The sequence below is a fragment of the Dermacentor variabilis genome, chromosome 3, assembly GCF_050947875.1.
Source record: "Dermacentor variabilis isolate Ectoservices chromosome 3, ASM5094787v1, whole genome shotgun sequence".
Classification (NCBI taxonomy): Eukaryota; Metazoa; Arthropoda; class Arachnida; order Ixodida; family Ixodidae; genus Dermacentor; species Dermacentor variabilis.
Window position 1 is genome coordinate 216,647,804 of NC_134570.1, and position 16,456 is coordinate 216,664,259.

A 16,456-nucleotide genomic window follows, 5' to 3' on the forward strand; every position below is an offset into this window, starting at 1 on the left:
GCCGTGTCTCCAATGAACCTCTTTGATGCCAACTTGGGTCACTGGGTATGTGCCAGTAGGGGTGTGCCAGTCTTCAAATAATGTCTTTGACGCCAGCTTGGATAACTAGGGAGCGTGCCTCTCTGCAGTGATAGAAAAGATCGCCTAAATTTATTTGATGCTGACTGGAATCGAACCCATGTCACAAGGGTTCCTCAGGGACAGCAACCCGACACGTCTGCAGGCTGTGCCACAAGTGCACTAGGTATGTGCCACTCTTCAGTGAATGCCTTTCACGACAATGGTTTAGTGAGCTGCACCACAAATGCACTGGGTGTGCATACCTGCCGACCCTCCTGATTCGCCCGAGAGACTCCTGATTTTTTACTAAACTTCCCATTGTACGATCGCTATCTTATATCTCCCGAAAAGTGGTCTCTGTTCGTGCAATAATGGTTTTTGTCAAACCGGCGCCGCGGAATCTGCAGCCACATCGTAATCGTCAGCATCACCAACAACGGCAGCACTAGCACCATCGGTATCATCGAATAAGCAGCCGATTACAGCGCCTAGTAAGCTGACCAAAGCCAGAACCAATGTAGTTCTTGCATTTCATGTATGCCTTCCTCCATTGTGCATCTTGGTGCTGCTGCTTGTGTATATGATTAGTGTTTCCTATGTTGTCTGTGTTGGTGCACCGTGTAAAGTTTGAATCCTTGTGTGCTTGATGCCATGGCGCTATCAAAGCCGAAGAAAAGGTATTTGCAGAAGTTGTGCGAACTTATACTTCTGAATTTCCGTGCTTTTTGACATCAAGAAACGGAGAACATTTTGCATATTGTAGAACGTTTCGATGCGACATCAGTGTGTCTCTCAGTGTCAACGACGGCTTGAAACTGTGCATTTCCATGGCGAAGCATAAAAGCTGTGTTCACACTGCTGAGCAGCAAGGCAACATAGTGAACTTTCTCCGGAACAAGTGCGACGACAGTGTCATAGGTGTGGAGTGCCTGTTTACGGGATTCCACGTCAAACACAACCTACCTCTTAGTACGTTGGGCCTCTTCTACAGAAAATATTTCCGGAATGCGATGAGGCAAAGCGCTATGGATGTAGATGCAACTCTGAAACGCAACTCTGGTTAAACGCAACTATGAAGAAGGCGGAGGTGGCCAACGTGAAATTTATTTCGCAGGCATCGTTCTTGAGTGTTCGTTTCATTATTCAGAGTTTCTCTCAGCTGCTGCCCAGAGATTCCAATGAATCTGCTGGAGACGCTTTAGATGCTCTCGAAGCTGAGTTTGCCACACTACAAGCATACAGTCTTCCAGAGGACATTCTTAATAAAGAAAGGTGGGACATGCAGTGGTCTGTGGTTGGAAAAATGAAAAACACTGATGGGAAACATGTTTCACCGAGTTGCTAAGGCGATGCTGGATTTACTTGTGATGCCGCGTAGCAACGTAGAGTATGAGAGGATTTTTAGCACGGCGCGAAAAACTAGGACTGAGTTCCGCTCATCAATGTACAACACAACCCTCCAACACCTGCTGGTGGTGAAGGGCCGTCAGTCTGGACCATGTTTTGAGCAAAGCTACTCCGAGAAATTTTTGAAGTGAGCAAAGTCTGCTACTGCAATGTCCTGCAAAACGACTCCTCGAACACTGCTTTAAGGTTCGAGCGACCCCCCCTCCGTTGGCGCAAATGAAAGGTCTCCCGATTTTAGATATGTATGGGTATGTGCCACTCTTCAATTAATGCCTTTCACGTTAATGCTTTAGTGAGCTGTGCCACAAATACGCTTGGTATGTGCCCCTGTACTATGATGAAAAAGATCAGTTAAATTTATTTGATGCTGACCATAATCAAACCCATCTCACAAGAGTTCCTCAAGGTCAGCAACCCGACACATTTGCAGGCTGGGCCACAAATGCACTGGGTATATGCCTCTCTACAATGAACCTCTCGACAACTTGGGTCAATGGACACGTGCCACTTAATATGAGACAAGTGAGGGAACGATTCTCGGTGTTTACAAGCACCGGTGCGCCACACCTCTCATGTCGTAGGCCAGGCATGGACCTCTCGGCAGTGCCACTAGACGGCACAGCGTGTCCAGAAAGAAGACCAATAGGGGAGCCCATTTGCCGCATGACGCGTTTCTCGTTCGCACGCACCGGCGTGGCATTGGCGACGCTCGTGGCAGTGGTGGTGTTGGCGATGTGAGGTGGTGCTGAACGTTCTTTGGGAGGTGTGAAATAGGCCTCCTGCTTCAGTACATGCCTCATGCATAGCTTGTTTTGATGGTGGCAATACGTTGTGTCACCATATTGATTCAGTGCTAATGCATTACCATCGACAGTCATCGTGAGATGGGTTTTGCTACTCTTTGGCTGTGCAGGTCCTCAAAAATTGGTTGACACTAGATGAGCTGCAGGTCACACATTTTGTCGAATAATATGTGTAGAAAGAAATTGGCTATTTCTTCCACAAAGCATCTCTTCAATTTGCAGTAAGCAATTGTTTTCTTTTTGCTGAACATGCTTAGCCTGCTCTATTGCAAGATGTATAACAAAAAAGTTGCCAAATGCTTCGTTGTCGAGGCTGTACATGGTCGCTTTAGAACAGGTGTAGTTCACAAAGTTGCGACATCTTTCATTTGGCACAGCGATATTTGGTGCTTCAATGTTATTAAAGGTTACCTAATATTGGCAGTGTTTTTCAACAATGAGGCCAAAAAAATATGTACATATGAGGGTTGATCCAGAAATAAGGTTCCCAAAGAGCTCCAGCCACAAGCGAAATTGCGAGGCGAAATCCGGCCACACGGCTGCTCGCGGCTGTTCCCTCACTCTCGATTCCCCCAAGCTGCGCTTCGCTGTGCCACTCATTCTTGGCTCAGCAGCCGTCCGATATGGATGTTCCCATTGCTGATCCCGCCAAGTGCAAGATTTGTTCTGTAATTCGCTTTTTGCACACCAAAGGCACTCCACTCGTGGACATTCATCATCAGTTGACAGAGGTGTATGGTGACAAATGTATGTCCATTCAACATGTCTGGAAGTGTTGCAGGGAGTTTAGTGCTGGTCGGAAGGAAGTCCACAATGAAGAACGGAGTGGAAGACCGTCAGTTTTGGAGGCGGTTATCGAGATGTTCCAACACGAAGTGCTTCGAAACAGCAGGATCACCATCCGTGAACTTGTTGCTCAGATTTCTGGGAGTTCTTAGAATACAGTGGAAAGAGCTTTGACTGAAAAATTTGGGTATCACAAGTGTTGTGCTCGATTGGTACCACAGCTATTGACACCAGACCACAAGGAGCAGAGTCAAGGACGCCTTGACTCTGCTCGCCAGTTTCTTCAAATGTGTCCAGAAGATAAGGAAGGATTGTTGGACTCCATTGTTATGGAAGATAAAACATGGGCATTTCATTGCACTCCCGAAATGAAACAAAAATCCAAGCAGTGGCGTCACCCGGAGTAACCAGTCGCAAAGAAGTTCAAACAAACCCCTTCTGCTGATCGATTTCATGGAACATGGGACAACAATCAACTCAGACACTTATTGTGCAACAATAAGAAAACTCAGGCGAGCTATCCAGAACAGGCGGCAAGGACGACTGGCAGCCGGTGTAACGCTGCTTCACGACAATGCTCGATTTCATGTCTCACGTCAAACCCAGGAACTTTTGACAAGCTTTGGGTGGACTATCATGCCCCACCCACCATACAGCCCAGACCTCGTGTCTAGTGATTATCACTTGTTTCCCAAGTTAAAGGAACATTTGAGTGGCCAAAGCTTTGGGAGCGATGATGAAGTCAAAGAAGAGGTGGAACGCTTCAACGCTTTGGCGGCGGAGTTCTACGACATTGGGATACAGAAACTGGAGCACCATCTACAAAAATGCATAAAAAAGATGGCGATTATGTAGAAAAATAGAGCAAAGTTTCATCTTTCCAATGATGTAAATTTCTATGAGAATAAAAAATGGTATCTATTTCTAAAATTGATGGGAACCTTAGTTCTGGATCAACCCTTGTATATATATGTATATATATATATGTATATATATATATATATATATATATATATATATATATATATATATATATGTATATATGTATATATATATGTATATATGTATATATATATGTATATATATATGTATATATGTATATATATATGTATATATGTATATATATATGTATATATGTATATATATATGTATATATGTATATATGTATATATATATAGTGGACATTTATAAGCTATTCTTTGTCATCTGTACATGATCATCATCATGTGGGGTTTATATGGCGTTCTTCTTCATCATCACTTGTGGGGTTGGCTCTCGAGTGTGATCCATGCTGTGGGCGTGATCGGTTCGCCACATCTTCGACTCGGAATAAACGTAGTGACAACTGCTGCGTCACAAGTGTTGGAGTGTGCTTTTCGGTCCTCCGTCCTCTGACTCCCAGCTCAACCTCCTGAAGCTTCAATCGGGTCGCCGATTGTGCCAGCTGTCCGCCAGCATGTCGCAGGACGAGCCAACAGGCACTTCTAGTACTTCCACCATCTCGGCCTCAGCTACCCCAGCCTTTCCGTATTGGGTTGTCAGCTCTGTGAGCCCATTGCCTGCCGAGCCCCAGCGCAAGTCGCAGTGTGATTACTCGCCTAGGTCATCAACACCCAAGAATTCAGACCAGCCGCCTCAAAACTCCAGGCAACAACCCACCAGTCCACCGCCTTCACGTCCACGTCAGTGCATTGCCGAAGTGCCCGTGCACTGGCAGGAAGCCAAGTATGCTGCCATCTCCGCTCAGTGGTGCACCAGCATACCATAGTGGCCAAGACCTCAGCACAGCCACGTGTTTCAATTGCTGACAGTTAGGCCACCTGGCTCCCAGGTGCCCTGAACCCCGAGCTAAAAGTCAGACTCCCAGACAGCAGCCATCCCCATACTGTGGCCATGTCTTGCCTACAGGGATCACTCATGCAGTGCGCTCTCGAAGAAGCTCATGTAACAGGTGTTGGAACTGTCGATGCCTTCCCAGACAGTGGCTCTAAGATAACCATATTGATTGAAGACCTTGTCCCATCATCTGCCTTGTCACCTTGGACAAAGCCTCCTATCTCTGTAGGGCGGGGGGGGGGGGAGAGGTACAGTGATGCCTGCACGTACAATGTCGACTTGCATTTCACTTGGGCCCATCTCTGCAATTGTAGATGTGACAGTGCTTTCCAGTACCCCCCTACCCTTGATCCTCGGAGAAGACTGGTTTAAAGCTGCTCAGGCAGAACTCGTTGGGAAGCCACCAAAACCCACAGAACGTCACCGCCCATTCACAAAGACCGTCCTCTTCTGTCATGAAAAAGTCTTCCCAAGAATGTCTAATGCCATATTTCTCCACAGCCAGCCCTTGTTGGCTTCAATGCACTTTACCACTGGAGGCCTACAGCTCGAACCCCTTCCAGATAACCAACCGCCATGGCTGTCCCTGGCATGCCGTGAACCAATACTTGAACAACAGTGTTGGTGAGTCCCACCCCTGTTCAGGCAACTCCACAACAGACGAGGGTTCGGAAAGCCCAGTTCGGGTGAAGGGGGAGGACCAAATACCACCGGCAGCAGCAGACAACAAGAAGCAGATGGAGGCAGGACTGAGCACCCCCAACATAGATGCCAGTACTGTTTCGGAAGGAGACAGCACACCCAAAAACGATCCTGTCACAAAGAAAAACAAGAACACTGTAGACAAGGTTTCATCAAAAAAGAAGAAGGAAAAGGAAGAGGCCCCAGTGAAAAAGCCTGACAAAACTTTGCCCGTGAAAAAGGAAGCTCCACAGAAGCCTGAAGGCCGTGTACGGAGACGGAAAATAGTAAAGGTAAAGGACATGCTTTTCAAGGCATTTGACTGACTTGAACGAAAGCCAGTAGTGAAGCCTAAAAAGGCATCTGAGGAGAAGGCCAAGTCTAAGGACAAGTTAGAAGATGACGTGGCTGCCATCAAAGCAGCTGAGGCCAAGGTTGTTCCACCACCTTACAAGCCCAAGAAAGAGCAGGCAAAAGAAAAGCATCAGGGAGAAATCAAGAAATGAGATGACAAATCTAAGACCAAAGCAGAGCCAGAATTGAAGGCCGAAGTCAAGCATCAGTCTGAAACCCAGCCGAAGTCTGAATCCCAGCCAAAGGCCAAAGTGCAAGTTGCAAAGGCGAAAGCTCATCAAAAGGCCAAAGCTCAGCCAAAGGACACAGTCGATTCCAAGCCTGAAGGCCAGCATTATGCCGAACCCAAGACGAAGGTAAAAGCAAAGCCTGTGTCTGAGCCACAGTCCGAGTTGGAAACCCAAGCTAAGTCTGAAGACCAGTGTGAAGCTCACTCTGAAGCTGGAGCTGTTTCTGAAGCCGAAGCTTCACCTGAAACCCAACACAAGTCCGAAGCTCATCCTCAGCCTGAAGTGCAGCCTGAATTTGATGATCAGCCCAAGTCCGATTTTCAGCCCAAGTATGAAAAACAGGCTGGGTCTGAAGCCCTTCATGACTCTAAAGCTCTATCAGAGGTCAGAGCTGAGTTGGAGTCTGATGCCAAGCCTGAAGCCAAGCTTGAAGCCCAGCCAGATCCTAAAGCTCAACGCCTGAGACCCATGGTGAGGCATAACCTAAGGCCACGACCCGCCCTAAGGTTGCGTTGAGAGCCCAGTTAGAGGGCAAATCTGAAGCCAAGCCTAAGGAGAAACAAAAAATGAAGCACCTGAGGGAGGAAGATGTCTTTAACCGCATAGCAGAGCGATCCAGAAAGGACTGAACAAAAAAAAAAGGTGGGTGAAAGTCCCAAAGCAGTGCCTGAAAACAATACTGAGACAGCATAGGATAAGCACGACACATTGTTGAAATCAGATGAGGCTGCTGAACATTACGACCACGGGACCTGGTCTCCAAGGAGGGGGTGAGATGTGAGGTGTCAGCCATCCCACACTGCCTATCTCCTGTGTCTCTGGACAGATGGCAGCACCCACAGCTGCTCCGTTTAGCATTTCGTCCTCAACCTACTAGAGGGTGCCTGATGAGACGCCAGCAGTGTCTGCCGAGAAGTGGGCGTGTTGCCTGTGGAATGACCGTTTTGTATGCGTGTGCGAGCATTGCCCTGTTGCGCCACAGTGTTTTCCATTACTGTCATTATTAAACATGTAATTACCAAGAGACAGTGCCCGTGTGCCTTCAGTCGTTCGCCCTTGAGCCTCACAATATTGTTCTTGATTGCAAGCACCTTGTGCATTTTCTTGTTTACGTGGGATCTAGTGGCCGGAAAATGTATCATACGATCGCAGTTTGGTGATGTACTGAACGTTGGTGCCAGAAAATCATGTTTTTCTGGAACGTATGAACCAGTAAAACAGCGTAACCCTATTGGGTAATTTTTTGTGTTCCTATTTGCGAACGTTGGCGCAGGGAAAATTTATGTAACAGGAACGTATCAGTGGGTTTCTACTGTATATAGTGCAGTCTACTCTTATTAAAAGGAACACCAAATTAGTATGTCAGCATTGATTACAGCTCGGTTTTTCTATATGAAAATCTGGAAAATAATTTTTTTATCAATGGAACTTCTGTTGAATAGAATCAAGTGCTTCTTTTCTCTGAAACTAATTGATTGGGGACGTTCTGTTGCTCTGAATACCAATGAGGTTCTCAGTTTAATGGCAGACTTATGCTTTGTGGCAATCTTTTATTTCATAGAAAGTATTGCCGTCACACCCGCCATTTAAAACGAAAGGTAGTCTTGTGACATGTACAAAAAGGGACCAATGTGCTTTATGAACGGCATGGGAAATGAGAGACGACTGTACAGTACAGTGTGTCGCAAAGATGACGTCCGTGAACAACTTTGTTGTCATCCCGTGCACTAGTTTTTTGTTTGTTGTCTGTTTGTTAGCTTTCCAAGTGTCGTGTGGCTGCTGCAAGTAGATTTGCATCAATTCAATTCAGCACCAAACCATAACTTATGTAGCCCACGCCCACGAAGCCTCGCAGATTAGGCCTAATGGCCTAGGCAGTATAGCCGTGACAAAAATCCGTTGCTGGCTGTCGTGGAACGCCTGCCGCTAATATGTTCACACGGGTGGCTCATCGGTAATCGGTCCAGAGATCACACATTCCAAATACATTGATGGCTGTTGAAGCAGTGCGAAGTTCGTCACTGCATATCCAACATGGTCTGCATTCCTGTCGCATGCATTGCACTTTTCGAAATACACGCAGTTTTTTGTTGCCATTCCCTGTCTCTCTCCGGCATCGCATTATCCTTTTTATTGGTCTTGTCAACCTGGATGAACCTTGTGCTGACATAAGTGGACCCTGCTGATGTGGCACCGCTGTGTGGGTGATCCCCACATCGAGCTGATGCTCTCACAGTGACAAAGTCTGCCACTGCATCAGCCGGGGTGGCCCATTCGCAGTGTGCTCAGTGCTTCTTTTGCACTGAAAACGAAGTGAAACGCTCACTTGGGTGGCATCGAGCACAAGGGGTACTACAGCACATGCAACATGTGGCATTGTGTGGGTCGCTACCCCGAATTATCGAACATTTAAAAAGTCAAATAGTAGATATTCGATTCACAAATTAAATTATTTTAATTTTTGCTGTTCTGTTCATTAATGTATCACATTTGTCCAGTTCAGGTGCTTTAACAGCTGCATTGTACACAAATTAGATTTTGGTGCACGTACACATTTCTAGACTTATCAATGTACAAGGTTTGGTGATATTCGAGTACTTGCACACCTGTAGCGATAACCCGATCGGGCCACCCTTCCCAGCTGCAGGTGGTGTAAAATGTATGAAATGAGCGTTGCGTTTCACTCTGGCCGATAAAAAAATGACAACACACATTTCATACTGCTTGGGCCCCAACAGCTTGATGTGCGTCGGAATCTCATGCTACAACAATTGCCGTCAAGTGAGCACATCAAAGGTTGCTGCCAAAACGCCCCGCCCGATAAAGCTGCCAAGCCAAGCCGAATGTGCAGAGCACAGCTGCAAGCTTGCCAAAGCTGCAAAAACGATGGCACGTGCCTCGGGCCACTCGTGCCCCACCAGCTCGGTGCTTGTTGCCATCTTGGGCCAACACGATTTGCGCAGCACTTCAGATTACGTAGATCTCATCTACATTTGGAGTCTTCCAAATTTTCTAGTGACTTCTGGTAGTACGTTTATTCAGTTAGTTCGGTTTTTCTTGCATTCTCTTGGTAAAACGTAGAAACCAGGTTGTACTGTATGTTATTCGGAAAATTACCCTTGCAAAAATCTGTTTAGCTTTTGCAGTTTTGACATTACTTTGATGGAGTAGTTGCTTGATGTCAGCCTTTACTCTGATGCAGGTGGCTGTGAGCCGGCCGTTCTGCCAAGCCTTCAAAAGATGCAGCCGGTGAGTGCACAAGAAGAAAGCACACATTACTTGACTCTGCTCACCTCAATGTGTATGCAGAAGTGGCATCCCCGATCGTAATCTGTCTTGCTTGCATTTCATTTCTTGAAAACTTGTCGCAAATCCCATGTCACACTGATAATGCACTTGAGCAGATGGCCTTGCACAGAAAGGAAAGGCACGCAACAGCTGTTGTACAAGGGAACAAAAAAGAAAATGAACTTGGCACTCCTGTACAGGTGTTACAGTTATACCTCGATGTAAGAATGTTTAACAAAATTGTTAATGTAAAGCATCATTCTACCTAATGTCCCTATACAGTTAAACCTCGATATAACTAACTTCAGCATAACGAAATTTGTGATATTGTTGCTATACCCTGCTGAAGTATACACGCTGAATGGGGATCCAGGCGTTTGTACTTCACGAAACGCAACGTTGACCAGCGATGCCAAATGAACCTCGTTCTCCTCTTCTTCAGTCCCCTTGCTGTGCCACACCGTGTGACACTACCCCCTCTAAAAAAATAATAATAATAAAAGGATGAAAACATACATAGGTTTGACGTGAGAGCGCCGAGACAGCCTAGGACGGGACACATAGGCTATAGTCACAATCACTGTGGTGTGCGATATAGTCACAAGGCACTGAGGGACGAGCAACAACAAAAACTAACGTAAGCGGCTGAAAACGTCGAATTTTAGGGGCTATATATAGTACAGTTTCAACTGCACAACGTGCACAATTTCAGATTGCGGTTGTTGACATCGGGGAGGCTGGCTTTCGTCAGGATGGACTTCGTAATTCACGTCACTAATTCGCTGCAACGCTTTGTAAGGTCCGAAGTAGCGACTCAAAAGCTTCTCGGATAGTCCCTTTCGGTGCATGGAAGTCCAGACCAAAACTTAATCGCCAGGTTGGAACTCGACTTGTCGATGGCGGAGATTGTAACGTTTCGCATCGATACTCTGTTGTTTCTTTATGTGCACTCAGGCAAGCTGACGGGCTTCTTCCGCGTGTTGCACGAAGAGTTCGGCATCTTGGGCGAAATCGAGGTGGTCGATGTTGTCGCACGGCAGCATTGCTTCTAACATAGTCTGCACTTCACGGCCATAAACGAGGTAAAACGGCGTGAAGCGTGTTGTTTCTTGCGTAGCAGTGTTATAGGCAAACGTTACGTATGGGAGTATCTCGTCCCACATCTTGTACTGTACGTCTACGTACATAGACAGCATGTCAGTCATCGTTTTGTTCAGTCGTTCGGTCAAGCCGTTTGTCTGCGGATGATACCGTATTTACTCGCATAATAGGCGCACTTTCTTTTCAGAAAATCCGGCTCGAAGTTCCGGGTGCGCCTATTATGCGGGGTAAAATTTACGAAATTTTTTCAACTCGCATTCTCGCGGTTTAAATTTTAACATATGTCAGGAATATGGCTACTCTCACATAATTTACCGATAAATCCAGCATAAAAGGGAAAATAAAAGCTACCTACTTACCTTTTAATGAACAGGCGAGAGACGTTGACTGAACACACACGTAAAATTTATTAAGACTATTCAGAGTCAGAGTCCGAGTCGGAGAGAACATCCTCATCACCGCCGGGTGGAGACTCGTCGTCTTTGTCTGAGCTCCACAGCATGTCATCTTCGCTTGCATCCAGTGCATTGGAGATCCAAGTCTTCTTAAAACTTTTCCTGACGACGTCATCGGAGATCTCTCGCCAAGCTTCCACTATCCATTCTCACAACATTTCCATAGGCGGCCTCTTAATTTTGCCACCGGGCGTTAGTTGACGCTGTCCTCCAGCCATCCAATTGATGTACAGCCTTCGAACGTTGTCCTTAAAAGGCTTATTAAGGGAAACGTCCAAAGGTTACAGCACGGAAGTGAGGCCTCCCGGAATCACGGCAATATCTGTGCGCAGCTCTGACAACTTTTCTCGTACACGTTCTACAAGGTGCCCGCGTAAACTGTCTAAAACGAGCATGGCCGGATACAACAGGCCGCCCGGCCGCTGGCCCCAGACGGTCTTGACCCAGTCCACCATCAATTCCGCGGACATCCAACCTTTCTCTTGGACCCTCACGTAGATGTCTTGAGGGAAATTTCCCTTTGCGAGCGTCTTTCTCTTAAAAATAACATAAGGCGGTAGTTTGCACCCATCAGCAGTCACTGCCAACATGACAGTACACCTTTGTTTTTCTGCGCCAGATGTTCGAATAAGCACCCTTCGTGCACCTTTTCCCTCTACTGTTGTATTTCTCGGCATGTCAAAACAGAGAGGAGTCTGATCTGCATTACCTATGTGTGACAAAATGAAGTTTTTTTGCTGCCGGAGCCGTATGACGAAACGGTGGAACTCGAGTACCTTGTCCTCGTATGCTGAGGGCAAGCGCTGGCACAACGTTGTGCGCCTCCTCAGGGTAAGTCCGTGGTGTCGCATGAAGCGCGTTGTCCATCCGGAGCTTGCTTTGAAGTCTTTTGCTTCGATGCCCTGCGCTCGCGCAATTCTGCGCGCCTCAGTCTGCACTATGTTGAGAGACACTGCACAGCCGTCCTGTCGAAGGCCGCGTATGTGTTGAACTAGTTGATCTTCCACTTGCGGATACTTTCCCGACTTTGCACCGCGGAAGGCCCGTCGCGACTTCTATGTGGCCTGAAGTTTTTCTTGCTGACCTCGCCAGTAGCGAATGCTTGTTTCACCGACACTGAAATGCCTGCTTGCAGCACGGTTTCCATGCTCGAGTGCATACTGCACAGCTTTCAGTTTGAATGCAGCCGTGTAGCTGCCGTACTTGCCCATTGCGGAACACGCGACCACACCAACTGTACAGCGCTTGCAAAATGGCGAGATGTGGCGTTTTGCCTTTTCTTTGCCTGTGTCAGCCTGTGTAGAGCATTGATGGCAATGGCACTGTCGCTTGTGTCGAGTCACCCGGCCTCCGAGAGTCACCCAGCTTTCCAAGCGAAGGTAGCAAACGTAGTGAAAAGCTTACATCCGCGCGGCGGTTTGGAGGGAAGGGGGGTGTTATCGATAGTTGATGGAAGAACTATTTTTCGCTCATTGATGCATTTCTTTTTCTTTTTTTGTTTCTACGGACGCGTTAAGTCGTCGTGCTCGCTGGCTTCGCAGCGGTTCGGGGAGGGGGGCGGTTCGGGGAAGGCGATGTTGTATGGGCTGTGGGCCCTCAGCAGCTGCGACGGCAGCAACACTAATGAGACTAGTAGTCCAGCAAATGCGTTGATAAGCTTGAGTTGTGGAATGTGCGTGCGTTTTTTGTTTTTTTTTTCACCCGAGATGGAGGGGCAGGAGGGCGTCGGCTTGCAATCGTGTAAATGTGGTACTGATCACAGTGCCAAGTTCGGGGTGCGCCTAGTATGCGCGGAAATAAAAAAATCTGATTTTCCGCGTCCAAACTGGGGGTGCCCCTATTATGCGAGTAAATACGGTACGCAGTTGTCCTTCGATGGGTTGTGCAGCTGAGTTTAAAAACGTCTTCAATGAGCTGCGCTGTAAAGGCTTTGCCCCGGTCTGTGATGACATGCGATGGGGCGCCATGCCGTAGGACAATGCTCTGTATGAAAAACTGGGCAACCTCGGAAGCTGTGCCTTGAGGCAACACCTTTGTCTCAGCATACCGCGTTAAGTAGTCTGTGGCGAAGATTATCCACCTGTTGCCAGAAGATGACAGTGGAAACAGGCCCTGAAGATCCATGCCGACCTGGTCGAAAGGTTTGCCAGGTGGGTCAATCGGATTCAGCAATCCTGCAGGCTTAGCAGCAGGCGACTTTCGGCGCTGGCATTCACGGCAGGCTTGGACGTACCACTTAACACACTCGGCAAGTTTCGGCCAGTAGTACGATTTGCGCACTCTATCAAGCGTTCGCGTAAAACCCAAATGGCCAGACGGAGGCTCGTCATGACAGGCGAATAAAACTTCGGCACGGAGGTCTGCTGGAACGACCAAAAGGTATGTCTTGTTGGTGGCAGCGGAGTTCTTCTTATTGACGCGTGTACTTATCTTTATCGGGCGACCATGTTTCACAAATATAACAAATATAATCGCACAGCGCGGGACACGCCTGCATGTATCTGAAGTTTCTGGAAAGTTATCGATGCTTCTACCCGGCTGTCTGTTGTCACCGAACCTTGTGTTATCTGATTTCATAACGTGACGCGAATGGTGTAGAACTTTGTGGAAGGCACGCGGGTCCGAACGATTAGTCTGGAACATTCGACGACTGCTGTATAAAAGCCGACTCGCTTGACCCGCTGATCAGATTTTCGACCATCGCCGACTGTGTTCGCCGCTCTCGTTGTGCTTTAAGTGTAGCCTGTTTTGTGGGCACAGGTTCGCCCAATAAAAGCTAGTTTTGCCTTTCACAGTATCGCTACTGTGTTCTTTGACGTCACGACCACGTGACATCTGGGGGAGGTGCATTGTGTTCATGTACCGGACGCCCCCACAAAGCCGTGACCCAAGCCCTCATGCGGAAGACACCAACGTCGCCAAGAACCAGCGAGGTAGTCGCAGGCTGCAAGGACTGCCTCCGGAGCATGGACTTTTGCCTGAGACGACTAGGAAAATGGCCACCAAGTCCACCCCAATGGCAGCCCCAGCATCCCCGTCGTGCTGCAGCAGCCCAGGGAGCCTCCAACGTTCCGCGGTTCAACTTTCGAAAACCCGGAAAGCTGGCTTGAGACGTACGAGAGAGTCGCTACGTTTAACAACTGGAACAGCGACGACAAACTGCAATATGTCTTCTTCGCATTGGTGGTTCGAGAACCGAGAAGCCACCTTAACGACCTGGGAACTTTTCCGTAGCGGCTTCCTGCAAACATTTACAAGCGTCGTGCGAAAAGAGCGAGCCCAAGCTCTGCTGAAGACCAGAGTGCAGCTGCCGAATGAGACGATTGCGATCTTCACTGAGGAAATGAGCCGTCTGTTCCGCCACGCCGACCCAGAAATGTCCAAGGAGAAGAAAGTCCGCCTGCTGATGCGTGGTGTAAAGGAGGAACTTTCTGCCGGAATGGTACGAAGCCCACCGAAGACTGTCGACGAGTTTCTTCGCGAGGCCACCAGCATCGAGAAGACACTCGAGATGCGAAACCGGCAATTCGACCGCCGCATGAACTCGACAAACTACGCCGGAGTTCAGTCACTGGCCACCGACGACCTACGCGAGGCTATCCGAGCTGTCGTGCGGGAGGAGCTACAAAAGCTGTTCCCATCATCACAGCCTCAAGTGGCTTCAATTGCCGACGCCGTGCGTGAGGAGCTCCAACAACAACTTGGAGTATCCCCTGAATCGCCGCAGCCTGAGCCGCAAGCGATGACCTACGCCGCCGTCGCACGCCGTCAAGGTCCCCCTCCGCGACCGCGCCAGGGCCCTGTGACGCCGCAGTTCCGTCGTCCGCCGCCGCCAGCACGACCACCTGTCGCGCAGCGCACCTACGCGAGGAAGACGGACATTTGGCGTGCTCCTGACCACCGCCCGCTCTGCTACCACTGCGGAGAAACGGGTCACGTCTACCGACGATGTCCATACCGGGAGATGGGACTGCGAGGTTTTGCCGTCAACGCTCCGCGCCCGCAGCAAGGTGAACACCCCCGCGATATCGCCGACTACATCGCCGCTACTCAGTGGAGCTCTCGACGACCGTCGCATTCGCCATCACCAGGCCGCTACCTGTCGCCGCAGCGCCGACCATACACTGGCCCAGCCCGGGGCCGGTCAGCGAGTCCATATCCAGAAATCAAAGCAGCAACCAATGGAGGTGCGGTTGCAGTTCATTGAACTAACGAAGATCCTCCGCTGCCGACGAAGACACCGAATAAACTACCTCGACGACAAAATGACACGCCGCCGTCCCAACGAAATCAGGAAGCCAAGACTACACTGACGAAAGACGACTTGAAGACGTGACGTTCCAACTTCAGTTCAACACGACGCAGCGGTGATCCGACGCCAAGACCTAACTGTAACGCAAGACAAAGAACCACCGACCTCGACATGCTTCTCGACGTCCACGCAGTCACCGCTATAGTAGAAACAGGAGCCGATTGCTCCGTCACGAGTGGACCCATCGCCGCCCAGTTGAGGAAAGTTGAGACTGCATGGGAAGGCCGTCAAATTCGGACCGCTGGAGGACACCTGATTACCGCCGACTGGGATCTGCACGGCAAGAATTACCGTTCATGACCGGACTTACCCTGCCACCTTCGTTATCCTCCAACAGTGGTCCCGAGACGTCATTCTCGGCATGGACTTCCTGAATCAACATGGCACAATCATCGACCTGAAGTTGAAATCGATAACGCTGTCGCAAGATCAAGCGATACCGCCGGAGAGCTGTCGTAGTCAGCACGCCTTGAGTGTGCTCGAAGATCAAGTGAGCATCCCGCCGCGCTCCAGCATTATTATTTCCGTCAGCACCGAAACAGCCGCTGACGTAGAAGGCGTCATCGAGGGCGACCAACATCTACTGCTCGACCATGAAATTTGCGTCGCAAGAGGGATCGCTCTACTCCATGGAGGGCAAGTGGAAGTTATGCTAACCAACTTCAGCCAAGAGTTCAAGCACATCAACAAGGGCACTACAATCGCATATATCGAGGAAATTGTGGAAACCAGCAATGCCTTTGTCCTCTCTGATTCAGACGCATCTACCCCGATGAGCATAGTCCCCGAACCAGACTTCGACGTGAATCCAAGTCTTCCTATGAGTAAGCAGCAACAGATCAGAAGTCTTCTCCGATGATACAAAGTCTGCTTTTCGACGTCATCAAGGATTCGACAAACACCAGTAGCACAGCATCGCATAATAACCGAAGAGAGCGCTCGACCACCCCGCCAAAGCCCTTACTGAGTTTCGACGCGAGGGCGTAAAGCTATTAGACAGCAAATCGATGAAATGCCGCGCGACGACGTCATCCAGCCGTCGAAAAGCCTGTGGGCCTCTCCTGTAGTCCTGGTGAAGAAAAAGGACGGAACCCTACGCTTCTGCGTCGATTGTCGTCGAATGAACAAGATCACGAAGAAGGA

At 48.8% G+C, this 16,456-nt stretch overlaps 1 protein-coding gene across 1 annotated transcript in view; it reads left to right on the forward strand.

Moving 5' to 3' along the window:
* Nucleotides 1–16,456, forward strand: part of LOC142576637 (poly(A) RNA polymerase GLD2-like) — a 96,297-nt gene that overhangs the window by 60,377 nt on the left and 19,464 nt on the right. Inside the window, exon 8 of the mRNA XM_075686850.1 lies at nucleotides 9,360–9,406. Within this exon, the coding sequence (XP_075542965.1) occupies nucleotides 9,360–9,406 (47 nt within the window). The remainder of the gene's footprint in view (nucleotides 1–9,359; nucleotides 9,407–16,456) is intronic.